Here is a 26,343-nt window from a genome sequence, read left to right on the forward strand (position 1 = left end):
AAAAACCCAGAGAGCCTAAAATCTGCTCATCAAGGCACAGGTTCCGTTGGTGACCTCACTGGGTAGTGGTGACCTCACAGGCCTTTACACAGTTTCCATGACACCGTAACTATGGAAACGTGGTGCTCTCAGGGAAACTTCTCTACCAGTTCTCTCCTGGACACCAATCTGTTTGGATGCTTGAGGGAGGATGTGTGACCGGATCTTCTTACTCATTCCAATTTGTCCTCTGTTCCCTGGTTTGGGAGCCCAACAGGTAGTCCTAGGCCAGTCATCTGTACAAAAGTCACTGGTGTACATACAACTCCACCTGGCTACCACATGTTTCTTTGGGGGCTTGTCAGCCACACCTCAGAGCTTCCTCAGCCTTAAGCAATCCCCTTCAGGGACCTACAGTGTTACTGCTCATTGCTGAAGGCAAGTAAAGGTTCCTCCCCGGGCAGCTATTCAGAAAGCTTCTTGATAAATGTAGCTTTCCCTTTTGGGCTACAAGATGCTTCCACTTGGACCCTTTCCTGATGGGCCTCTTAGCAAAAGTCAAGCGAATTTTTGTTGGCAAGTAAACACTGGAGCAGTTGAGGTCAGCTGGTGAACTGCCCCTTCCAACCCAGGCAACTTCACCATACTGTCGTGTCAACATCCACACGAGTCCCCTCAGACACACCCAGACTGAGGTGCTGAGTACTAGGGTAAGGGTGGTGGTGTCATGTGGACGGGAAGAACAAAAGAGCCAAGAGGACTGATGAAGTGATACCAAGACTGGAGGGTTGACCAAATGGTGTCCCAGGAGGTTGGGTTGCTGTGAGCCTACACTTGCTACCCAGACTCTGGCTATGAACCTCCTGATAACTCTGCTTCAGTATCTGGCCATTTTCTTATCTAGGCAAAAAAAAAATCAGAGAGCTAGAGGTCAGTGTTGTTGAAACAGGCAGAAAGAATACAGCCCAAAAGGAGTTGCCAAGATGGGAGGGGTTCTTAATCCATATATATTAGGTTATTTTTTCCCACACTTGAAAGGCATTTCCATTAAAGCTTCAGAAGTTATAGACCTTGGGGCACCTGGGTGGCTCAGTCAGTTAAGCTTCCGACTTCAGCTTAGGTCATGATCTCACCTTCATGGGTTCAAGCCCCACATCAGGCTCTGTGCTGACAACTCAGAGCCTGGAACCTGCTTCCGATTCTGTGCCTCCCTCCCTCTCTGCCCCTCCCCAGTCATGCTCTGAATCTCTCGGTCTCAAAAATAAAATAAAATATTAAAAAATTTTTTTTAAAGTTATAGACCTTTGGAATCCCCCCTCCCCATGGAAGGGAGAGATGGAAGGGATCCTGCTTGCAACTGTTTTCAGGTTCTACTGTTTCCTCTGAAAATGGGGAACAAATTTCTGGATCTCCTGCTGCTGCCACAAGCTCCATAGAATCACCTTTTGCAGCCAAATCCCTTCTCAAGGGAACTCACAGTGGTGACAGGCCAAGGCTGTGTTTTGACCAAGCAGATTAAAGGGCTTCAGCCAGAAATGGTGGCGACATGAAAGGGGAGGGAGGTCCTGACAGGACATGGTATACAGATGTGACCGATTAGATCTGACTTTTGCTCAACAGTCGTGGCTTCCACTTCTTCACCTACACCTGCACACTACCATGTCGTCTACCAAGGGTGTGGAGAAACCCGCATGAGCTGGCATGGGGAGACATACTGCCTAGTTGGTGGCTACCGGACCTATGGGGATGCTCCTCTGGCCACCCCAGCAAAGAAAGAAGCAGAGAAACCAGTTCCTAGACAGGCTCCCAAAAGACATCTACGCGTGACAGAGTCGGATGAGAAGGACGGTTGCCCCAGCCCCAAAATTCCGAGATTGCAGTGCGGTGGCAGGAGGCTCACCCGGAAGAAGCTTGCCGGCTGAGCCACTTTACAGGTAGGGCAAACATGTACCTGCCTAAGACACCTAATGCCTCTTCCTGAAGTGACCCCCTCACTGCCCACCACTAGAAATTAGATCCTGAGCCATTCTCTCTGACCTTCCTTAACCTGGAGCCTCCTTTCATAGTAACTGGTCATGGGCACAGAGCCTTAGAAACTGAGGTTCCAAATGAAAGCCTGCTCTGAACATCCCAGGGCCAAAACTAACCTGGAAGAACACCCGATGTTTCTTTGCTCAGTCCTCTAGAGGCCCTTCTTGGGAATCAGGAAGAAAACTTTGTATTCTTTGAGCCAAGGAGGACCCAGGAGCAGAGAGAGGGTTCAGTACATCAGATGGACTCCTGCCCTGAATCATTGCCAACAGCCACCAATTAATAACCAAGAGGGGCTGGGCTTTGTTAAACTGCAAAAAGCAATCTATGTACCCTGGGGGGCCTCTTGTCTGAAGTGTCAGGAGGCAGAATAAAGAAACCCAGGAAGAGCGGCTTCCCAGAGACAGACGTCAATGGACAATTGGGTGGCACCACCACGGAGGTTCACGTGCCCCTTCATTCCCAGCCCTTTTTTGACCCGATAGGATTTCTTAGCATTCCATAAAATGACTTTCTCTAATATCTTTGACTTGAAATCCAGCTTGTCCAAGGCCAGGCCCCGAATCTCCCTTTTCCCTTGAAGTACATTTCCACATGGGGTATCTGGTGTTCTAACATCTTCCGTTTCCAAAAAAGACCCGTGAGTGCAGCTTCTAACTGTGTGGCTCCGCCAAGGACACCTGTGCAAATTGGGTCAGGGCACAGGCAGGCTCTTTGGGAAATAGAGAGCCCAAGGGTGCCTAGGTGGTTCAATAGTTTAAGCATCCCATTCTTCGTTTCGGTTCAGGTCATCATCTTATTCGTGAAATGGAGCCCTGTGTCACACTGCACCTAACAGCAGGGCGACTGCTTGGGATTCTCTGTCTCTGTCTCTCTGCCCCTCCCTGGCTCATGCTCTTTGTCTCTGAAAATAAATAACCTTTAAAAAATGGTGAGCTTGATGAGACCTGCCCCTTGTTGTGTGCATGTGTAGATGCGCACAAGCGCATGCATGCACATGTGAGTGTGTAAGGAGATGGGAGGCAGGACGGAGAAGATGATCTGTGTGTCAATCCACTATCCATTTACTCAACAAATATTTATTGAGCACCTGCTAGTTACTTGGGGTGTATCAGTGAATAAGGGGATTGAAGCCCCTCTCTTCAAGGTACCCACAAACTAAAGAAACAAGTAAATTTATGTAATTTAATTATGCCTGCTATAAAGAAAAGTAAAATAGGATAAGAGTATAGTGTGATGAGGGGGTGCTAGGTTCCACAAGGTAGGCAGGGAAGGCTTCTTTGAGGGGGTGACATCTCAGTGAAGATGTGAGGGAATCCTGTGAAGAGCTGGAGGGAGACTATTTCTGGAGGAGGAAATGGCAATACAAAGAACCTGAGGTAGGAATGAGGCCGGCCTGCTCTTGGACCAACAGAAAGGTCAGTGTGGGCAGAGAGAAAAGAGAGAGAAGAAAGAGATGGTTGAAAAAGTAGACAGGGCCAGACCTTGTCAGCCATGGTGAGGAAAGTGGATCTGAAGTGTGAGGAGAAGTCATGGGAGGAAGTTGAGCAGAGTGGTGAAATGATCAGACATAGATGCCAAAAAAGATCATTCCAACTCCTGTGTGCCAAAGCAGTGAGGTGCTGGTTGTTACTGGCTGTTACCGGCCAGCCATTACAATATCAGCAGTTAAAGGGACAGTTGGTCCTGGGGAGTGGGGGTGAATGAGGGAATATCAGCAGATAAGAAAGAGCATAGGCTGTGTGCGGGCCTGTGTGCAGGACCACCAGCCTTAGCACCCCACCTCAGAAGGGATGCGCTGCAGGAGCATGTAGCCCTCGGGCCCAGATGAAGCCACTCACCCTGTGGACAGCACACTCCCCCTCAGGGGCCACAAAGGCAAGAGTCTTGCTTCTCCCTAGACACTCTCAGGGCCAGGAAAAGTCCTGATAACTGAAGCAGTTTCCCTAAGCAGGATTAGCAGAAGGAGGCACAGGCCCTGGGGCGTTTTTCCTTTGAGTCTCAGTTAACCCGCCAGACAAGACAGCTAAAACCTCTTCCCGAAGCAGCTCCCGCTCCCCAGCACTGAAGATTAGAACCTCCTATTGCTCTCTGATACTTGGTGTGACTGAGGAAGATTTGCGATCCTGGAGGAGTCAGGTAGGTTGGCAGTTCCCAAACATGAGGCAAACAGATCCCCTGTATCAGTTCTACTGAATACATTTTTAGGGTGGGATCTGGAAATCTCCAGTTTTACATTTCTCTCACAATCATGATTTTATAGGAAATACTAGTGGCCAAGGATCCTGTAAAAGGACACTGTGGAATACAGCAAATTCCAAGACAGAAAACTCTAAATGACAAAGGACGTGATTTTTTCAACAAATAAATTGCAAGGAAGAAAGAAGAGGAACAAATGTAATGCTGGTGGCCTTATCTACATTATAATTAAAGCAATGATTTAAAAATTTGGCAACCAGGGAAATTTGAACATGACAGATATTTATGATATTAAGGAAGTACTGTTGACTCTTTGAGATGCCATGATGGTATGGTAGTTGTCTTTTAAAAAGAGCTGTTATATGGAAACCAACTTGACAATAAACTATAAGAAAAACAATAACAACAATAAAAATTAAAATTAAAAAAGCTGCTATCTTTTAGAGATGCAAACTTAAACATGGATGGAATAAATGATTTGCCTTAAAAATATTCTGTAGAAGGGGATGAGAATGGTATAAATGAAAAAATGGGCCATCTATAATGGGCAGGATGATTGGTACATGGGTGTTCAATATACTCTTCTACTTTTTGTTTGAAATTATCCTAGTAAGTTTTTTAAAAAAAGGGGAGGGCAGCATCAGGTACAGCCTGATGTTCAGCCAGATTTGGTATCAGTGAGGACTCAGCTGGTCAGCTTCATAGGGTAAACTAGCTTGTGGGAGCCGTGGCAGCCAGGAGGAGGAAAGCAGGCTTCCTGCATAAACACAGGAGGCACTCAGGGCTCTGAGGCAGGGGGAGCTGTGCTCAGCATGTTGCAGATCTGACAGGCCTCGGAGATGAGCAGGCTAGGTTGAGCAAAGAGATAGCATGTCTGAACTGGAGGCCAAATGACAAATCACATAAGCCAGATGGTAGATGTTTGTTTGGTCAGAGCTGGTTCCCACACCTAGTATCCACACAGCCCACCCTTCTGGATGCTTACAGCAGCAGGTGTGGTAGACAACTGAAGACTCCTCCAGCCCCCACACTGCATACTCCAGTAAAGGGCCAGCTCCAGGGGGTGACCAGTAGGGAATGTCTACACAAACAGAGGATGTAAGGGAACTGAAGCCCCTCCTGGTGAGAGAAGCAGCAGCTAGAAGTCAAGAAGTCCATGGAACCCCTATCTGACTTGGCCAGAAGGGCATCATGTGATCACATTGTCTGTCTGGCTGCTGGTCTCCCTAACACTTTCCTCCCCTTTGGCCAGGTTCAAGGAGGGTTCTGTCCTACAGCTAGTAGGCTACTCTACCACTGCTGGCTTCCCCAGATGGCTTCCTTATGTCTCACAAGGCCACACTGAAGAGAGAGCCAGTCTAGCCCATCTTTGGCGAGCCTGACAGTGATGAACAGGAGATAAGTGGCATGTGCAGAAGCAAACAGGATAGACCTTATGAAATGGCTGGCAGTCATTCTCCAAAGTTCTCTTCCTTCAGGGCCTGGAGCACCCACAGAAGAGGAGCCCAAAGAGATAAAAACGCTGAGTAACTCTGGCCTGGGGTCCCAGAGAGCCCTGGAAATCAGAAGGCTAAGTACATTCCTCCACCACAAACTCAGTTCCATTGTCCTCAGGAGTTGACACCAAATTCATGAATCCCCCTGCCCAGTATTCTGGATTTGGATTCAAGGAGGCCTCCAGATAGAGGTATGCAGAGGTTAAGAAAGGGTATCTATTAGTTGGGGCAACTGCTTCCTACCTGGAGTGGTCAAAGGTGGAGAATAGAATGAGAAGGATCAAAGCTTGCAAAATCTAGAAACAAGGGAATTTTGGTTTCAGATCTCAGCTCTACCTGCAGGCTTCATCTAGCTGAACCTCAATTTTCTCACCTCAAAAAAGAGGCTGGTAAAAACCTACTTTGTGGGCTATTGTTAAGTTTGAATGGACTGAAACCCATCAAATTGGTAGCACAGTTCCGGACACACAGTAACTCTGGCTGCTCTGACATGCTCTTACTCCCTGCAGGAAGGAAAGGCAGAAGTCCCCTGAGCTCTTAGACAAGCGTTGTTTGAAGATTTGTTGTGGGCAGGTGTGGTGCTAGGATATGGTGGTGATGGCCTCACTGAGTTCACACGCCAGCTAAGGCAGTGCCAGCCATTACAGACTTCCGTAAGGAGGAGGTAGTGAAGGCAAAGAGGGGGAGGAGAGAGAGGTTCCAGCAAACCTGAAGCTGAGCAATCTGAGAGGTAGGGGAGAGGCCAGGAGCAGGGGGCCTCTTCCTGAATGCAACGTCCACAAGGTTAATCCTTCATTTCCAGACACTTTCTCCTCCCACCCCCACCCCAATATGGCTCAGGAATCCGAGAGCCCAGGGTACTGTGGCCAGAGACACTTGCCTGCAGCCCTCAGGGTGGTTGGTGCAGGACGCAGGCAGATGGGGACATGATGTTGTTGACAGACGCCTCAGAGCCGAGGGCTACACTCCGAAAGGAGCAACTCACGTCTTCTCCCTTGGAGAGCAAGGTTAGAGGCAGTGGCAGAGCACCCTGGCTGCCCTCCTACAGCTGGGCGTAGGGTGAGGGGTGAGAGCAGAGAGCCCGCCCCTCTGCTGAAGCCCTGGAGGCGGGGGCAGGAGGGCGGGGAGAGGGGAGGGCGTGCCTGGCCCCGGCGGCGAAGCTGGGGTCCTGTGACTCCGTTTCTGCCCTTGCGAGACCGCGCCGCCAGGTATCGACGGTCGGGACTCCATCGTCGCCCTCTGCCCCTTGTTGCCCCCCAGGTTCTCGAGACTGGCCCTTGCCCACCTGTGCGGCCCGTACAGTATGCGGCCCCTGGGCCTCGATGGTACCTCCACGCTCTGCCAGCGACCTCTACTGCGTCTGCTGCTCCTACTGTCGCTGCTGCCGCCGCCCTTAACAGGCGCCCAGACCACTCCGGGAAACCCCAAGGCCGCGACCACGCCGGCCACCTCCAGCACCCCAAGTCTGCGGGAGCGCGCGCGGGCGCTGATGCAGGACTTCCCTCTCGTGGACGGGTGCGTAAGTGCGGTGTGGAGGCAGGTGGAGACTGAGCCCACCCTACAGCAGGAGAAGGGGCCCTTGTGCAGGGTTCCTAAGGAAGCTCTCTCACAACACCGCTGGGTGCACTCTCCCATTATCCATGGGTGCTTTTTCCCTTCCTCTTTCACTCCCTCCCTGGTGGGAACTCTCCCAGCCTGGGCCACAAGGGGTCCTAGCATGGTCTGTGACCCTGGGGTATGGGGGACATCAATGCTGGCCACATGTCCTGCCTGATCCCGAGATCTAAGGAACCCACCCAGTTCCCCTGACTTGACCTTGCCTTGCTTTCCCTCCAGCCACAATGACATGCCCCTTGTCCTGAGGCAGTTTCATGGCAACAGGCTACAGGATGTCAATCTGCGAAATTTCAGCCATGGCCAGACCAGCCTGGACAGGCTTAGAGACGGTCTTGTGGGTGCTCAGGTATCACAGGGACACACAGCATGGCTGAGAGGGTGTGTGGGGGCCCCAGAAACCACAAGTTCGTCACATGGGAACTCAGTTACCATAGCACCCCCCCCCCAAATGCTACAACATGGATGCTGGGGGCTACAGGGGTTGCAGTGAACCAGTTTGGGGGGCATCCAAGTACCACAAACAAGCAATGCTTTACATGTGACCACATTTACTGTGTGGGCTGTGGAGACTATGAGAAACCCATGGAGCTCCAATCCCTGGCCTACCTCCAGTTCTGGTCAGCCTACGTCCCATGCCAGACCCAGGAACGGGATGCTCTGCGCCTCACCCTGGAGCAAATTGACCTCATCCACCGCATGTGTGCCTCCTATTCTGAGCTGGAACTTGTGACATCAGTTAAAGGTAGGTAGACTGGTGGGGGTATTAGGGACTTGACTGAGATACCCCAGCCTCTGAATGTGATCACCTGACTTACCTGCCCCCAGCTCTAAACAGTACCCGGAAGTTGGCTTGCCTCATTGGTGTGGAGGGTGGCCACTCGCTGGACAGTAGCCTTTCCGTCTTGCGTACCTTCTACTTGCTGGGTGTGCGCTACTTGACGCTCACTCACACCTGCAACACACCCTGGTGAGCACAGTGCAGATGGTATGCACCCATTGATGCAGGGATCTGCCCAAGATCATCGTGGGGCTCAGACCAAGCTTTACCCCTGGGAGCTGGCACTGACCCTAGAGTGGGGAGGGGAGCAGAGGTTTGCAAAGCAAGACTGGATTCCCAGTAGGGACTTCCTCCTGCCAGGCCCTGTCCAACGTGGGTCCCTGCTCTTGCCCCAGGGGTTGCAGGTATAGAGAGTTCAGTAGGCTCTTGTGGCCAAGTCATGGCCACCATTCACACTGCCTCCTGGCCATCCTGCAGGGCAGAGAGCTCAGCTAAGGGCATCCATCCATTCTATAACAATGTCAGCGGGCTGACCAGCTTTGGTGAGGTGAGGACCTTAATTCCATACCCTACCCTGCATGAATGTGCATGCCCCACCACTTCCTACAGATAAATGCAGGCACATGTGCACCCCTGACGCCCTTTGCCCAACCTGTCTCTGCAGAAAGTGGTGGTGGAAATGAACCGCTTGGGCATGATGGTCGATTTGTCCCATGTCTCTGACGCTGTGGCACGACGAGCCTTGGAAGTGTCACAGGCACCTGTGATCTTCTCCCACTCAGCTTCCCGAGGTGTGTGCCAGAATGCCAGGAACATTCCTGATGATATCCTGCAGCTTCTGGTGAGAGACTGCCCTGACCCGCAAACCTAAAGCAAGAGGTTTAAAGCAGGAGCCCTTGAACCTGAATCTCCTGTTCCCTCAACTTACTCAAACCCTAGGCTGAACATCCTCTGCCCCCACAGACCCATAGTCCAGAGCTCCTGAATTCTTGAACCCAGGCATGGGGGAGGGGGTTCTAAGTGGTAAATACTTCTCTACTCCATAAGCCTCCCAGGGTCAAAACATTCCCACCCCAACTAAAGCTGTGAGACTCCTCCATTCACATAAACCCAGAGAGTAGAGTGGTGAAATCTCCGACTTCAAAGCCAGACAAAGCTGAACACCTTCGTCACAGGAGCCTAGAGGCAGGTGGTTGTTCTGGGGGCCAAGCTGAGTGTCCATTTGTCCACCCCTGCAGAAGAAGAATGGTGGTATCGTGATGGTGTCTTTGTCAGCGGGGGTGCTGCAGTGCAACCAGTTAGCCAATGTGACCACTGTGGCAGGTAAGCCCTACCTGGGCTCCCTGAACAGCTCTGATTTGGACCTGAAGCCTTGGGGAGAGGGCCTCAGAACAGCCCCAGTGGTCTGACTCATTGTTGGCAGTAGGCACAGTGCCCAAAAACTCAATGATGGACAGTATAAAGCACCTTGGTGCCATGTGGAACTGAAGACACAGAGTTGATACTATAGTACTGATGGGTATAAAGGAGGCAGTCAGACACAGAGCCCAGGTGCCAACCATCTGCACTCCTATAAGGGCTCCCAAAGCTCCCTGCCCCTGCCTCTGGCTGATGGGCTGGGCACTCCCTTAAGTCTCTTTGGCCTTTGTCAGTTATATTCTTTGTCCATCTCTCATCCTCCACACCCATGGAAAGGGGCCCCCATTGGGGTGCCTGGGTGGCTCAGGCAGTGGAGCATCCAACTTCAACTCAGGTCATGATCTCACGGTTTGTGGGTTCGAGCCCCACATCAGGCTCTTGTGCTGTCAGGTGGAGCCTGGAACCTGCTTCAGGTTCTGTGTCTCCCTCTCTCTCTGCCCCTCCCCTGCTCATGCTCTCTCCCTCTCAAAAACATAAATAAACATTTTTTAAAAGAAGAAAGGGACCCCCATGGTTCTCAAGGAGACTGGAGGCAGGGTGAATCCTGAATGAGAAATGGCCAGATGGGGTCCACCCCAAATCTAAATTCCAGTCTAGAGCCAACTGGAATCAACCTCCTCAGGTTGGCACACTGGGTGCCAGGCCATGAAGGAATTGACCTCCCTGGCCTATAGGCTGCAAGAAGAGGAATCAGTAGAGTCCAGTCCCCACCTCACCCCTGCCCTAGAAGCCCCACGCTGCTGACTCTTCATCCTGCAGATCACTTTGACTACATCAAGGCAGTCATTGGATCCAAGTTCATTGGGATTGGTGGAGATTATGATGGGGCTAAACGGTAAGTGCTTCTCCGGGGCTAGCTGTGCCACAGGAGGGCCTTGATAATCACCATGCCCACCACACAATGGTCCTCATGGCCTGTAGGCTCACCTGGCATGTCCCCACACGCAGTCTGTTTCTGTTTGTCTGTGACCCATTGGCCCTACTTCTAGGTCATGATCTGCCCAGCAGATGCACCCACCCTAGTGCCACTTCTTTTCCATAAAGTTTTATTTATTTAAGTAATCTCTACACCCAATAAGGGGTTCAAACACACGACCCTGAAATCAAAAGTCACATGCTCTTCCTACTGAGCCAGTTACGTGCCGCTGACTCACTGCTTCTGAGCAGACTCTTAGCAAGGTGGTGTGGACTGACCAACTCCTCTGCCTGCAGCAGGGTCTTAAAAAGCTTTTCTTCTCAAGGTGCCTGGGTGGCTCAGTCAGTTAAGTGGTCAACTCTTGATTTCAGCCCAAGTCATGATCTCACTATTTGTGGGTTTGAACCCTGCATCAGGCTCTCTGCGGATGGTGTGGAGACTGCTTGGGATTCTCTCCCCCCACCTTCTCTCAAAATAATTAAGAAACTAAAAAAATAAATAAATAAGCTTTTCTTCTTTTTATAAATGGAGGGAAACTGCATTCTGTGAAAGGCCTAGATCCAAACAGTGTAATTCAATGAGTTTTTATAAACATTCAAAGAGATTGGGAGCTTGCTTCTGCAGGATGAAGAACAAAGGTGAATCACTTACTTTCTCCACGTTTCCATTTCCCATGTCAGACCAGGGCTGGGATTCAGTAGACCCTGGACACACAGGGCTGTGGTTCTGAGTCATGAACAGGGAACAGGGCTGAGGATCCACCGCTAACTGGCTCATGGCCATATAGGTTCCCTCAGGGGCTGGAGGACGTGTCCACATACCCAGTTCTGATAGAAGAGTTGCTGAGTCGTGGCTGGAGCGAGGAAGAGCTCCGTGGGGTGCTTCGTCAAAACCTGCTGCGGGTCTTTGAACAGGTAGAACAGGTATGCTGGGCCTGACAAAAGAGTACCACAGGGGTCTGAGCAAGTGTGTTTGTTGGGCCGCTGTGGGAGCTGCTGACCACTTACTGCCACCTCTAGGTACGGGACGCAAGCAAGGAGCAAAGCCCCTTGGAGGACGAGTTCCCAGACGAGCAGCTGGGCAGTTCTTGCCGCTCTGTTCTTTCACGTTTGCGTCAGACACAGTATCTGACTCCAGACCAGAAACTAACTGAGACTTTGGCACATTGGACACCTAATTGGTCACTGAAACAGCCACCGTCAGACTCTTTCTCCAACATGGCTCCAAGCTTCACAGTTATTGCTGCCTTTTCAGTCCTCATTCTGTGGCTCTGGTGACCCAGTTAATCCTACCAGATGTTACTACGGCATCTGCAGACACCTCCCAATGTCCCCCCATCATGCAGACAGATGCATTTCCTGAAAATAAATGTTTTACACATGGAAACAGGCATGAATGTCCTTCTCTGTGGTGGGGTCTGGTGGTGCCAGCTCCCAGTTCTGGTAGTTGGTGGAGGACCCTGCAGTTCAGCCACCAGTTACTCCAGTAAAACCTGAGTCTCACCAGCGTGGCCTGAGGAGACCCAGATGGTTGGGCTCAGCACTAGAAGAAGACAATAGGTAGCTCTGGCTGTGGGAGAGTGGACCTACCTCTGGGTTGCCTCTCAGGAGCTCACCTCAGTCCACATCCTCACCTAGTGACCACCACCTAGGGAACTCTGATTCAGATTCCAAGAAAGGAACCTGCCTGGATCACAAATGATCTTTGTTCCTATTTGGACAGAGCCCAGAGTGCCAGACTACATGACTGTACATGGGCTTCCAATGACTGACCCTCTCTGGATATGGATCCTCCCTCCCCTGCCTCTCAGGGATTCCTTTCTGAGAGACACAAGCTACCTAGACAACCCACTGTCTTACACTCAGGCCATTAATGGTAATAGCAACTGTGCTAATAATAGCCAAAATTAAGAGTTAATACTAATGATGACAGCTAACAAAAATGAATAACAATAGATAATGGCTAATAAAAAGAATACTTAATACTAATATTCTATGTGTACCCCATGACTGAGCAATTTCACCCCAGGAATATATCCCAACAGGAATGCATACATAGGTTTTCCAAAAGGCATATGAAATAATTGAAATAACATTTAAAGAAGCTCTACTCATAATAACCCCAAACTGTGTACTTCAAAGTTAGACTGCAAGAAGCCAAAGACATGAGACTATCTTAAAAGCAGTCATATTTGGGGCACCTGGGTGGCTCAATCAGTGTCCGACTTCGGATCATGATCCTGCAGTTTATGGATTGGAGCCCGCATGCTGACAGCTCAGAGCCTAGAGCCTGCTTCAGATTCTGTGTCTCCTTCACTCTCTGCCCCTCCCCTGCTTGCGTTATGTCTCTCTCTTTCAAAAACAAAAAAACCTTAAAAAAATTTAAAAGCAGTCATATTTTTTATAAATATCAATTTGAGGAACAGCAATAAAACTGACAACTGAGTTTTAATGGAAATAAAAGAAATCCATACACAGTGGAATATCTTTAGCCCGATGAATGAAAGTGACTGCAAATGTTCCATTGTGTGCACAGGAAAAATATTCTTCAAAATTTAAGGCAAAGTAATTCATTTTCAGACCAATAAAAGCACATCAAGAAATTGAAAATATACAAATCACCAAAGCCTGGGTGGCTCAGTCGGTTAGGTGTCCAACTCAATTTTGGCTCAGGTCATGACCTCATGGTTTGTGAGATCAAGCCCCGAGTCGGGCTCTGCACTGACAGTGTGGAGCCTGCTTGGGATTCTCTCTTTCCCTCCCTCTCTGCCCCTCTCCTGCTCTCTCTTTCTCTCTCTCAAAATAAATAAACTTTAAAAAAAATGAAAATATACAAATCATGAGGCACCTGGGTGGTTCAGTCAAACATCTGACTTCGCCTTAGGTCATGATCTCATGGTTCCTGAGTTTGAGCCCCGAATCGGGCGCTGCACTGACAGCCTGGAGCCTGCTTTGGATTCTGTCTCCTACCCCGTCTCTCTCTGCCCCTCCTCTGTTCGCGTTCTTTCTCTCTCTCATACATTTTTCCTTTTGCTTCAGCCTCCAAATTGGCTGTACTCTGCAGTGTTACTCAAAAAGTTCTAATAGTGTTTTCTATTCATTTTACCTGTTGTCTTTTTTCTGGACTTCTTTCGGGTGGATTAAGTAGCACTCTGAGATAGAACTTCCTCCCTCTACAGATCCTTTCAAGCAGAGCTGATCCAACTCACTGTCCATTTAGGAACAAATGGGAAAAGGTGGGAGAAGACAGAAGCTTACACGGAGGGCCCTGTGTTGCTGGGGAACAGACCACTGAGGACAGGGCCCTGTGAGGTGGTGCGAGTGTTCTACACATGAGTTGGCAAGGCTGCTTGATGACAGCCAGAAGTCTGCTTGACGACAGCCAGAAGTCTTCAGCCAACGGTCACTGTTAGAACAGCACAAACTTTCAGTTTCCTTGTAGCCCCTATTGATAGAACGTAACAGGAAGCCAGCCAGGCTTCTAGGAAATGTGGTTTTGAGAGTTTGAGCACCAGGGGTGCCTGGGTGGCTCAGTCGGTTAAATGTCAGGACTCTTGATTTCAGCTTCGGTCATGATCTCACAGCTGCTTCTCATGGGTTGGAGCCTGGAGTTGGGCTCTACACTGACAGTGAGGAGCCTGCTTGGGGTTCTGTCTTCCTCTCTCTCTGCCCCTCTCCTGCCCACCTCTTTCTTGCTCTCTCAAAAACTAAGAAACTTAAGAAAATAGGGGTGCCTGGGTGTCCCAGTCGGTTAAGCTTCTGAGTTGTGATTTCGGCTCAGGTCATGATCTCACAGTTGGTGAGTTTGAGTCCCACATAGGGCTTCACACTGACAGCACAGAGCCTGCTTGGGATCCTCTCTCTGCCCCTCTCCTGGTAGTGCTCGCTGTGTGCTCTAAATAAATAAATAAATAAGTAAACCTTAAAAAGTATTATAAAGGGGCATCTGGGTAGCTCAGTTGGGTGTCTGACTGTTTTGGAGACTTTTTTGGATCCTCCGTCCCCCTTTCTCACTGCCCCTCCTCCACTCATTCTCTCTCTCTCTGCCAAAAAATGAATAAATAAAGTTTGAGTCCCAGCCTCACACTGCACAGACCGCATCTGGAGTTGAGAGACAATTGCTTAATAACCCGAATTGCTGCAGGCCTGGAGTAAAGGGCACTGATTCCAATTCATTCTTTCTCCTAGGTGCATTGTTTTGTGTTCCAACTCAAAACTAAGTGTTCATCAGGATTCTCCTTACTTTGGTGGACCCTGGACACTAATCTCTGCCTCTTTATAGCACAACACCCCTATCACAAGAACCAGCTCCAAAGTTGGGCCCAATTCTAGGTTTTTCACGTTCCTTGGATCCTCATTAAGTAATTTTTAAATATCTTGTTTAACTTTCTGATGTCTTCAGGAAGATCCTTTTTATATTTTGCCCAACATTTCCAGGTGTTCTCAGAAAGAGTGTAGGTCTGATTTACTTAGTCAACCAAAATCAGACATGTGAAATGGTGTTTATGTATTAATTTGCTAACGTTACACATCAGTTATGGGGCACCTGGTTTGAGCGTCCAACTTCAGCTCAGGTCATGATTTCTCAGTTCATAGGTTCAAGCCCCTCATAGGGCTCTGTACTGACAGTCCTGTTTTGAATTCTGTGTCTCCCTTTCTCTCTGCCCCTCCTCTCCTCAAAAATAAATAAACATTTAAATAAATAAATAAAAATAAATTAAAAAAAATCAATTATAAACATAACACTCTCTACTCTCACCTAAGACTATTTTAGGAACAGCAGTATGTGCAATGCTTCTGAACTTTTGATAAACTATTAGCGAATACATCATGCACTATGTTGTTTATATCACTTAAATGAAGACCTCCCATGGCAAGTCAGCTTGGTATATGAGACCAGAATAAACATTCTCTCTCTCTCCCTCTCTTCTGAGACAGCCAAAGCTGAAGGCAGCAGGGGCAGACTTGGTCCTTAGCCCCTAGGCATGAGAAGGGAGTAGTGATGGACAGGAGGCAGTGGTGGCCAGAGGTCACCCAAAAGAGGAGCCCCACTTATCAGGGAGCCCGAGTGGGAGAACAGGTATCAGACACAGATACAGAACAGGGACAATCTCAGCCTGGTAGGTCCTCATGCAGGCCCAGGAGGCCCAGATGCCACCCAAATGCAGTTGTGAGATCAGTTTCCCCTGTGCCAGGGCTTTTTCTGCAGAAAACAATGATCCTGATCCTGCCCAGGCCTCCAGCCATACTGGAAACTGCCTTGCCTGGAAGGAGGATTTCCCCACATGGAGTCATGTCAGACCAAGACCCCTCATGTTCTTAGCAGTAAGAATTCTTGTCCCACTGTTCTATGCCTTGGAGGACCTTCCAGCTCCTCCCTTACAGACAACCACCCTGTCGTAACTAGATCTTTGCTTGAGCTTTTGGCCAACTTGGGATGCCCTATCCAGCCCCCTCCCCAATACAGACCCCATCCTTTCATGGCTCAGCTGCTGTGGTGCCTCCACTAATCTCTTACCCAACTGGCCAGCTCTTACCAGCACTGCCCTCAGCCAGGATGACCATATTACAGAAAACGATGTGACATCAATTAACCAGGGAGTCCCTTACCTCCTTTCCATGTTGGCTATAGTTAATTAATATCTAGAACCAACAGTCTTTGTTGTACAGAAAGCAATTTCAATACTAGTTACCAAAACAAAATGGTTTCCCATAATATTATTCTTAAATTTCATGTTTACTAAAAAATATATAGCAGCACCTGGGTCGCTGAGCATCCCACTTGATTTCCGCTCAGGTCATGATGTCGGGATCCAGCGCAGGTTAGGTTCAGCCCTGAGCATGGAGCCTGCTTGAGATCTCTCTCTCCCTCTCTCTTTCCGGCTCTCTCCCTCGCGTGCTGTTGCGCATGGCAGAGGCTGGTCTGGCCCACTGGGGCGCCCTCCTAGTTGGAGGTGGAGGTCTGTGTCGCCCCCTGTGGTCACGCTGCGCTGCTGCGGCTGCGTCGCAGATCCCTGCGCATTCTGACTCCACCCCCTCCTCACGAGGCCACGCAGCTAGGTCAACAATCGGAGGTCGGGACCCCACCATCGCCCTCTGCCCTTCGCCCCTCTGGTCCTGCGCAGCATGAGGTCCCTGGGCCTCGCTGGTCCCCGTGAGCTTCGCTGGCGACCTCTGCTGCGTCTGCTGCTCCTGCTGTCTCTGCTGCAGGGGCCGGTAACTCGTGCCCAGACCACTCCCGGAACTCCCAGCGCCCCCAGCGCCCCGACCACACCCAGAGTCCCCAGCAACGGGACCACGGCCTCCTCTAGTTCCCCCATCACACCGGCCACCTCCAGCACCCCAAGTCTGAGGAAGCGCGCACGGGCCCTGATGCGGGACTTCCCTCTCGTGGACGGGTGCGTAGGGGCGGTTTGGGGGTAGATGGAGACTGAGCCCACACCTGGGAAGGGGAACGGGTCCTCAGCACGCAGGGCTAGTGAGGAGGCTTCCTCACACCACTCCTGGATGATCTCTCCATCAACCAGGGCCCCTCTCCCCATTACCCTGTTCCTGGTGCTTCCCACCCTCACCCCTCCCCCAAAGATGCACCTCAGGAGTTTTTCCATATTGTCTGTGTGACACATGAGGGAGGGGGTGGGGAGGGGGACAGGACACGCCTTTGGTACCTTGACATGCCCTGCCTGACCTGGAGGCCATGTCCCCCACTCTAACCTTGTCTTGATGCTCCCAGCCACAACCACTTGCCCCTGCTCCTGAGACAGCTTTTCCAGAACAGGCTACAAGATGTTAACCTGCGCAATTTCAGTCGTGGCCAGACCAGCTTGGACAAGCTCAGGGATGGCCTCGTGGGTGCCCAGGTATCGCAGGGATACACAGGGTGCCACAGCATGGCTGCCTGGGAATGTTGGGGCTACAGAAACCTGCGTAGGCAGGCCTCTGGGTGATTAGAATCACAGAACACACAATGTGTCATCATGTGACTGCGGGGAATGTGGGGGCTCTGGAGGCCAAGACAGACCAACCACATGGGTACCCAGGTTCTGTGGAGGCACACAGAAAGTGACCAGAAAATCCTTGGTGAGTGTGGGGGCGTTTAGAGCCACAAAGGACATAGTGGATTGGCCTTGGGGCATTCACAGAGCTCATGGATAAACAGCAGGCAGGCAGTGATATTTCACAGTCCACAGTTTGGCTGCTGGCAGCAAGCTTAATAGTCATCAGGATACCGTAGGGTTATGTGTTTCATTCTGGGCCACTGACCCAAATGAGCACCTTGGGGGCTGAGGAAGAATGGCAGGCCAAGGACATTGGAGACCACTCTAATCTCATGTCAGACCCCCGGGGCCTACCTCTAGTTCTGGTCAGCCCAAGCCCCATGCCAGACCCAGGACCAGGATGCTGTGCGCCTCACACTGGAGCAGATTGACCTCATTCGTCGCATGTGTACCTCCTACTCTGAACTGGAGCTTGTGACTTCAGCCAAAGGTGAGCTGGAAGATGGGGGGAGAGTTAGAGGCTCACTCTGGTGGTTCTGGTTCTGGGCCCTGACCGCTCGATTATCCATCCTCTTCTAGGTCTGAACAGCACTCAAAAGCTTGCCTGCCTCATTGGTGTGGAGGGTGGTCACTCACTGGACAGCAGCCTCTCTGTGCTGCGCAGCTTTTATCTGCTGGGGGTGCGTTACCTGACAGTTACCTTCACCTGCAACACGCCCTGGTGAGCAGAGTGCCTAGCCAAGGTGAAATGGTAGATGACACGGTGGAGAAGCTGCCAGAGAGGTGAGGACAGAGGAGTCCACAAGGAGGCTGGACTCCCTGCAGGTTCCTCACACTCCCAGAAAGCAGCTGGCCCAGGTCCTTATTCTGTTCCAGAGTGGGGGTGGATGGACAAACAGGGACTGCAGAGCCCCCCAGGCTCTGATGCCCAGGATGTTGCCTTTGACATTGCCTTCTTTGGGCCATCCTGCAGGGCAGAAAGTTCCATCAAATTTAAACACCACTTCTACACCAACGTCAGTGGGTTGACAAGCTTTGGCGAGGTGAGGACTCCTGCTCCACTTGTTCTCTGCCTACAGATAGTGTACACATATCTGCATCCTTGACATCTCCCCACCTCGAAAAAAAAAAAAAAGAAAAGAAAAGAAAAAAGAAACACAAAAAAACCTGTCTTTACAGAAGGTGGTAGAGGAAATGAACCGCCTGGGCATGATGGTGGACTTATCCTATTCATCAGACGCCTTGGTGCGGGGAGCACTGAAGGTGTCGAGGGCTCCCGTGATCTTCTCCCACTCAGCTGCCAGGGCTGTGTGCGACAACTTGCTGAATGTTCCTGATGACATCCTGCAACTTCTGGTGAGCAGCTACCGCAGCCCTCACACCTAGAGCTAGGCGTGCTTCAAGCAAACATTTGTGAACCTTTTTTTTTTTTTTGGTCCCCACCCCCCAAACATTTGTGAACTTGAACAAAGCTACTAGCTCAGGCCTTGCCCTTGGACCCACAGCTGGCTAACCTTTCACCATCTCTGAAAATCAAAGGCAAATGAAGCCTCTTGCAGCCTCTGAAGCCAGGACTGAGCACTGTCCTACCAGGGCCCCCAGGGCACAAGGCAGGCCACCAGGCCTGAAGAGCCAAGCTGAGGGGGCTGAGTGTCCATTTCCTTATCTTTCTAGAAGAAGAATGGTGGCATTGTGATGGTGACGCTGTCCATGGGGGTTCTACAGTGCAACCTGTTGGCTAATGTGTCCACAGTGGCAGGTGAGCCTTCCTTCAACTTCTTGTGCAGTTCTAGCTTGAGCCTGTGGCAGTGGGGCCCTTAGGACAGTTCCAGCAGCCTAGCACACCTGTTGGGCAATGGGCAGACCTTTGACAACCCAGGGGAGGAGACATGGCTCTTTGATGCCACCCAGACCTGGGGCTAGAGTCAATGCTGCTGGGCTTGAGGGAAGCAACTGCCCCTGCCTCTGAATGTCTGTTGCTCTCACTTCTCTGGACAGGACAGATGGGCTCACAAGGAACCCAGAGGCAGGGGGGCTTCTGGGCAGGAAAAATTCTAAAGGGACACCGTTCAGCCTGTAGTCACTTCAGAACTCACAACTAGCTAGGAGCTCCATGAAGTCAGCTGCCATGGCCTAGAGGGCTGTGGGCAGGAGAACTGGCCAGGGCTGAGTGTCCCCAGACCAGAGCTGGTCCCTGGGTCTAACTCCAGGGTAGTGCTGCTCACTACTCACGCCTGCCCCCTAGACCACTTTGACCACATCAGAGCTGTCATTGGATCAGAGTACATCGGGATTGGTGGGAATTACGATGGGTCTGGTCGGTGAGTATTTCCCTGGGGTTTGTCTTGGGCAGGGCACAGCAGGGAGTCCTTTCGTCTCTCCATCCCATGGTGCTCCCATCCTTCAGGCCTCAGCTATAGGCTCTGGTTTTCCAGCTCCCTTGACATCTGTCCACTAGGAGGGCCTGTTTCCTAGGCTCTCCCCCTCCCACCTCTGGCCTGGTGGACCCTCTCCCCCTCCAGATCATCACATTCATTGAGTAGTCCCCCGCCACCCTGCCCCAGCAGAGCTTGTTCTCCTAGCTCATGCTGCACTCGCAGCTCAGCAGATCTGCTGTGGACCAGTCATCTGCTCAGGGGGTAAATACCACAGAAGCTCTGTCTTCAAGGAGCTTCCAAAGTGACATTCAGTACCCTGGAGAATGTGGCCTTCAATTTCACCTATGCGCTTGGCACGGGTGGGACACCAAGCCCTAGACCAGCATCAGGGCTAAGGTTCCACAGCTTGAGGCTCATGGCCACACAGTTTCCCTCAGGGGCTGGAGGACGTGTCCACATACCCAGTACTGATAGAGGAGCTGCTGCGGCGGGGCTGGAGTGAGGAAGAGCTCCAAGGTGTCCTTCGTGGAAACCTGCTGCGGGTCTTCAGACACGTGGAGCAGGTATGCTGGGTTCGGCAAAAGGGTGGTTCGGTGGTTTATGTAGGTGAGGGGGGCACTATGGGAGCCGCTAACTACCGACTCCCACCCCCAGGTGAGAGAGGAGAACAATGGACAGAATCCTGTGGAGGATGAATTACCAGACAGGCAGGTGGTCAGGTCTTGCCACTCCCACCTCCTATCTCAGCTTCAGAGTGAGCACCTCACCACACATCTGGAGGTGACCAAGTGGCCAATCAGTCAGGTCCTCCAGAGGTCGTCGAAAGCCTCCCCATACTTTGTTCTAAGCCTCTTGGCTGCTGCCACCTTCTCAGTCCTCATCCTGTAGGTCTGGTGACCTGGCCAGTCCTTCAGAGGTCACTGTGGCAAAGTCTCATAAAATCCCCTTCCTAGCCATCCAGGCACAAGTGAATGCTGAGAATAAACATTTTGAGTATAGAGCCAAGTGTGTAAGTCTTTCCTTCTCCCTGGAGAGCAGGGGAGTGGGGTGTGGTGGGCTCTTGGTTGGTGAGGGGTCTTGTAGGTCGAGTCTCAACTGCTCAAGTGAGTGGCCTCCAGCTTAGTCTCTTTTGGGAAGGGCAGAGGCATCTTACCATATTATTATGATAAAAACCTGAGCCCACCAAATGCCCAAGGAAATCTAGTTCAAGTGTGGTGTCTATCCCATGATGGAGAGTGACAATGGGTAGCTTACCAGTCTCTGAAAGGTTTAAATTTGTGGGTGTTTTTGTTTTTTTGTTTTTTTGTTTTTTAAGAAGCCGAACCTAGGCACCATCTGGGTAGCTCAGTTGGTTAAGCATCAGACTCGATTTCGGCTCAGGTCATGATATCACGGTTTGTGGGTTTGAGCCCCACATCAGGCTTCCACATGATGAGCCTGCTTGGGATTTTCTCTCTCTTCCTCTCCTTGCCCCTTCCTCCTTCCCTCTCTCTTTCTTTCTCCCTCCCTCTCTCCTTGCCCTTTCCCCCCCTCAAAAATAAATTAAATATTTTTTAAATGTCAAGAGTGAAGGAGCAAGTCAAAGAGTAAGAAATCTTTAACATATATAAATGACAAAGGCTTATATCCAGAGACAGAATATTCCATATAAAAGTGGGCAAGATATTTGAATAAGGACTTTACAAGAATGGATATTCGGTTGGCCAATAAGAAGATGAAAAGATAGTCAACATTATTAGCCATTAAAGAAATGCAAAATAAAACTCATAGTAAAGACAAATAAAATTCAGCAGGTGAACAACACCAAGTGTTAGTGAAGATGTGGAACAACAAGCATACCCTGGCAGTGGCTGATTAAATGGATGAACATTGCTTTGGAAGACAGTTTGACTTTTTTTTTTTTTACACTAAAGTTGAAGACATATATCCAAGGGCAGTTCCACACGACTTGCAAGAATCTCTAAAAGTAATGTTGAGTGAAAGGAGCCAGTACAAAATAATATATATCATGTCATTGCATTTACATAAAGCACAGGCAAAGCTGATCTATGCTGTTACAGTCAGTTTGGGGGGAGGTATTGCCTGGAAGGGGGCCGTGAGGAAGGGCTTCCAGGTTCCTGGTAAAGGGCTGTGTCTTGGGTCCTGGTTGCATGGGTGTGTTCATTTTGTGAACATTTCAGCATGCTGTACATACTTAGGGTACATGAACTTTTCTGTATGGATATTTTTTTCTCAATAAAAAGGCTTTTAAAAAAATTTTAATGCTTTTTAAATTTATTTTTGAGAGAGAGAGAGAGTGCTGTCAGGGGAGGGTCAGAGAGAGAGGGAGACACAGAATCTGAAGCAGGCTCCAGGCTCTGAGCTAGCTGTCAGCACAGGGCTTGAACCCACAAACCGTGAGATCATGACCTGAGCCGAAGCCGGATGCTCAACTGACTGAGCCACCCAGGTGCCCCAATAAAAAGTTTTTTTTTAAACTGGGGTCTCTGTCTGACTCAGTCAGTAGAGGACGCAACTCTTGATCTTGGAGTTGTGAGTTTAACCCCTATGTTTGAAGTAGAGCCTTCTGAAAAAACCAAAACAAACCAAAACCTAGAAAAGACTAAACAATGTTCAGGGATGCATGCTCAGGTTGAGACTTAAAGTAAGAAAACAAGAGGGTACCTCCTGGCTCAGTCATTAAGCCCTGACTTCGGCTCAGGTCATGATGTCATGGTTCAGGAGTTGGAGTCCACATTGGGTGAGCTTGAGCCTTGCCTCCAGTTAAAACACAAGCCCTGCTTCTCTCTCTCTCTCTCTCTCTCTCTCTCTCTCTCTCTCTCTCTCTCTCTCTCTCTCTTTCCCCCCCTTTGTCTCTCCCACTGCCCCTGCTGGTATTCTCTTTCTCTCTGCCCCTCACTGAATTGCACCCTCCTCAAAAATAAATAAATAAGAAAACAAGAAAATGATATCATCAAACTCGTATACTTAGAAAATGTTTGAATTATCCAATGTTATGTGTCAACTACAACTCCATTTAAAAAAACAAAGACTAAAAAAAAAGCATCTGTGGTTGGTGGGGAGATATGGGGTAGCAATTAGAGGAGGCATTAAGGAACTTCTGGAGTTCTGGTAATGTTGATACCTTGCCTTGGCCAGTGGTTATTTAGAGGTGCACTTTGTGGTAATATGCCGAGCTTCCAGGTAATGTGAAGAGTCCCTCCCCAACTTCTGTCCTCACACTCCCATTTCCCAGTTCTGTTTTCCCAAGCAATCACTTTCGACACTTTTAACTGTTGATCTTTACTGGTATTTCCCACCATATTTCTAAGTAATGTGTTTAATTGCCTGCTCTTTATTTTTTTAAGTTTATTTATTTGAGAAAAAGAGAGAGAGTGCACACATGAGCGGGGGAGGGGGAGAGGGAGGAGAGAGAGAGAGAGAGAGAGAGAGAGAGAGAGAGAGAGAGAGAGAGAGAGGGAGAATCCTAAGCAGGCTCTGCGTTGTCAGTCAGCACAGAGCTCTGCAGGGGTCGATCTCATGAACTGTGAAATCGTGACCTGAGCCAAGATCAAAAGTTAGGAGGGAGGATTTTTTGTTTGTTTTTAAACAAGTTTATTGAGATAAAATCGACATGCCACACAATTCACCCATTTGAAGTGTACAGCATTTTTTCATACCTTCTCTTCCTTCTTGAGCTTTTCAAAATTTCTGGTTTCATATTGCTAATATTCTCCTTATCTTTTTGTAATGTTTGTTAGGCTAATTTGGAATTTTTTTTTTAATTTTTTTAATTTTTTTAAATTTTTGATACAGAGAGAGACAGAGCATGAGAGGGGGGAGGGGCAGAGAGAGAAGGAGACACAGAACCGAAAGCAGGCTCCAGGCTCTAAGCTAGCTGTCTGCACAGAGCCTGACGCGAGGCTCGAACCCACGAACGTGAGATCTGACCTGAGCCGAAGCCGGAGGCTTAACCAACTGAGCCACCCAGGCACCCCATAATTTGGAATTTTTGTTCCAAATGTTCTAATAATTTTCCTGATGTTTTCTTTACATATATATGTACATATATTGTATATATGATATATATAATATCAAATATATATGGTTTTAGCAGTTTAAATATGTTATTCAAAGAATTTTTTTTAACATTTATTTTTGAAAGACATAGAGAGACCATGAGCGGGGCAGGCACAGAGAGAGGGGGAGACACAGAATCCGAAGCAGGCTCCAGGCTCTGAGCTGTCAGCACAAGCCTGATGCAGGGCTTGAACTCACAAGCTATGAGATCATGACCTGAGTTGAAGTCTGACACTTAACTGACTGAGCCACCCAGGGACCCCAAAATGTGTTCTTTACATGTGAATAGGCAATTGATATTTTTTAATGTTTATTTATTTTGAGAGAGAAGAGAGTGCAGCAAGAGAGTGCAAGCTGGGGAGGAGCAGAGGGAGAGGGGAAAGAGAATCCCAAGCAGGCTCTGAGCTGTCAGTGCAGACAGAGCCTGACATGGAGCTCCATCCCATGACCATGAGATCATGACCTAAGCCGAAACCAGTAGTCAGTCACTTAATCAACTGAGCCATGCAGGCATTCCCTAGTTGTTCTCTTTTGTAGTGTCTATGCTCCGGAAATATTTTTATTTTTGACCGCACATACTCTGACGTTACAGGCTACTTGGTTGGTCAACGGTATGGGGAAGTTGTATCCTAGACACAAAGTCTCTCAGAGTCTAAGATTGTCCGTTGGGCTGCAGTGGCCTATCTCCCTCACACAGTACCTGATCCCACCCCTAAGGAGTGGCTGCATGTGAGGGTGCGGTGGGAGCTTTAGGAACTTTTGCAGAGTATTAGGGAAGATGGGAAGGAGGGGTCACTTATTCATTCTTTATTCGAAAGATGTGCTGGGCCAAGGGACTGAGAATACCAAGGCAGCAATATTGAAAAGGTCCTGTTCCTGTGAAATCTACGATGTAGCAGGCATGAAAAACATTAATCAAAGATCCCCACCAACATATTTCTCCCTGCAGTGGGTACTGTGAAGGGAAAGTGCTTAAGGACAGCCCATTCCAGTGGAGGGTGAGGTGGGGGTGGGTGGATGTGAGTCAGAGAAGTCTTTTGGGGAGGAGATGGTACTCCAGGCTGAGACCTACCCTAATAGCAAGGAGTTTGGTTAGTGAGGTGGGGGCAGAGGATAGAAAGGCATTTGGTCAGAGCGAAGAGCAAGTAATGCACAGAAAGACGCTGAGTTTGAGAAAGTGAAAGAGGCCAGAAGGCTGAGGCTGGGGAGTTCGGAGGAGCCAGATGGAACAGGGCCTTGTGGGCCAAGAGAAGAACATGGGCGTTCTCTTCATAAGAGATGGCTCTACCGTGAGCAATGGGAGAGAACAGGGAGTCCATCTGGAAGGCTGTGAAAAGCTGAAGGTGGCATGAAGGACAGGAGGTCAAGTCAACAGGCCCTGGCCAGATGACTGTGGGGTGAGGGTCAGAATGATGGTCAGCTTGGAAATCCTCCTAGGGGACCTAGTGACTCTCCGCATTCCTTCCCAGAACTGCAGCTGGGAGGAGGAGGTAGAGTCTGAGTTGTGTTGGGAGATACCACTGATTCTTCAGTGAGGTTCTAAAGAGAAAAAAGGAGATAAACAAGTCAGATGGGCCCCGGGGAGTTTCTGATAGAGAAACAAATAACTGAAAGTATAGCCTAGAAAGATAAAGGATGTTAAAGTAAAGCCAACATGAATAAGTTATCTGAAGCAGTGGAGTAGAAAGTGAAAGAAAAGTTAAGAGCAAATAAGTAAACGACTTGGCAAAGGAATCTCCCCCGGAAGCGAGACAGTAAAAGAAAATTAAGATGAAAGAACTGGCTAAAGAACCCAGTGTAGTGTCTCAAAGGGGCAAACAGGGCCGCCAAGGCGGGTGGGTTTCCTTCCCACCAAGGAGGCAGCAGCTTCTTGGGAAGGGGCATGAAATTCCCAGCCTCCTTCAGGAAGAGAGGGCAGTGAGGGGCACTTAGGGATGGCATCTTCGAAAGAGTTCGGTTTACAGGACATGAAGGAGAGTTGGGAGACAGAGACGATGGAAATGGGGAGGGATTACCCAAGAGTGGCAGTAGGCCCTGGGCTGGACTGGGATGGTCTGTGTGGTCATGCACCCGATCCTGCCTCCTCTTTCCTGTCCCTGAGTAACAGAAAAGTCGCTGGATGCTTGCTAGGTGCAGAGCGCAGAGCCAGTGCACCCAGGGCCCCATCTCACGGAGCACATTTCCCCATTTTACAAGTATTGCATCTGAGGCTCAGAGAGGGCAGCGCTCTCACCCAAGGTCACACAGGAATCGGGCTCTCCCCAGGGCGTGGAGCCACTAGCAGCACTGCTGCCAGGGGGTGGGGGGCTTAACTACCCTTAGGCCCCCCTCGGGGAGGAGTCGGCCGGAGCCCCTCCTGCTCCCCGCCCCCGAGGGGCGGCCCGGGGGGCGGGCGGAGGAAGTGAGCGCAGCGGGGAGGAATGCGAGCGGGCGGGGCGCAGCGGCCGGGAGCGGCGGGGACCGCCGGGCCGGCA

The 26,343-nt window shown here is 49.9% G+C and overlaps 3 protein-coding genes and 1 long non-coding RNA gene across 9 annotated transcripts; 3 read left to right on the forward strand and 1 right to left on the reverse strand.

Annotated features, from left to right (window-relative positions):
• Positions 1-228: 228 nt before the first annotated feature.
• Positions 229-1,952, forward strand: LOC115279713 (DPEP2 neighbor protein-like; the record flags this gene model as incomplete). The annotated part of the gene is made up of 2 exons (XM_029924232.1): positions 229-256; positions 1,600-1,952. Coding segments are annotated over 2 exons (330 nt in total), but the record flags the coding sequence as incomplete, so codon positions are not given.
• Positions 1,953-6,591: 4,639 nt separating this feature from the next.
• On the reverse strand, positions 6,592-16,419 carry LOC115281077. 5 transcript variants are annotated; one of them, XR_003904062.1, is made up of 7 exons: positions 16,196-16,419; positions 11,257-11,369; positions 9,265-9,332; positions 8,753-8,967; positions 8,138-8,274; positions 7,929-8,039; positions 6,592-6,699 (listed from the first exon to the last, which is right to left on the reverse strand). It is a non-coding gene; the product is annotated as an uncharacterized LOC115281077 (long non-coding RNA). The 5 variants fall into 5 exon arrangements; XR_003904058.1 differs by having other exon boundaries at positions 7,929-8,045; XR_003904059.1 differs by having other exon boundaries at positions 7,929-8,073.
• On the forward strand, positions 6,841-11,813 carry LOC115281076 (dipeptidase 2-like). Its single transcript, XM_029926359.1, has 10 exons — positions 6,841-7,220; positions 7,542-7,668; positions 7,935-8,064; positions 8,148-8,289; positions 8,578-8,647; positions 8,765-8,941; positions 9,339-9,423; positions 10,279-10,354; positions 11,223-11,358; positions 11,455-11,813. Exons 1-10 carry the CDS (start codon positions 7,009-7,011, stop codon positions 11,710-11,712), a joined length of 1,413 nt encoding a protein of 470 aa, XP_029782219.1. The 5' UTR covers positions 6,841-7,008; the 3' UTR covers positions 11,713-11,813.
• A 73-nt stretch (positions 16,420-16,492) lies between the features above and the next one.
• Positions 16,493-20,810, forward strand: LOC115280435 (dipeptidase 3-like). 2 transcript variants are annotated; one of them, XM_029925322.1, is made up of 10 exons: positions 16,493-16,832; positions 17,168-17,294; positions 17,793-17,922; positions 18,012-18,153; positions 18,406-18,475; positions 18,612-18,788; positions 19,107-19,191; positions 19,678-19,753; positions 20,238-20,373; positions 20,465-20,810. In XM_029925322.1, exons 1-10 carry the CDS (start codon positions 16,561-16,563, stop codon positions 20,696-20,698), a joined length of 1,449 nt encoding a protein of 482 aa, XP_029781182.1. In that variant the 5' UTR covers positions 16,493-16,560; the 3' UTR covers positions 20,699-20,810. The 2 variants fall into 2 exon arrangements, with proteins under 2 accessions (XP_029781182.1, XP_029781183.1); XM_029925323.1 differs by having other exon boundaries at positions 18,615-18,788.
• The last annotated feature ends 5,533 nt before the right edge of the window (positions 20,811-26,343 follow it).

The sequence above is a fragment of the Suricata suricatta genome, chromosome 16 (assembly GCF_006229205.1).
Source record: "Suricata suricatta isolate VVHF042 chromosome 16, meerkat_22Aug2017_6uvM2_HiC, whole genome shotgun sequence".
Lineage (NCBI taxonomy): Eukaryota > Metazoa > Chordata > Mammalia > Carnivora > Herpestidae > Suricata > Suricata suricatta.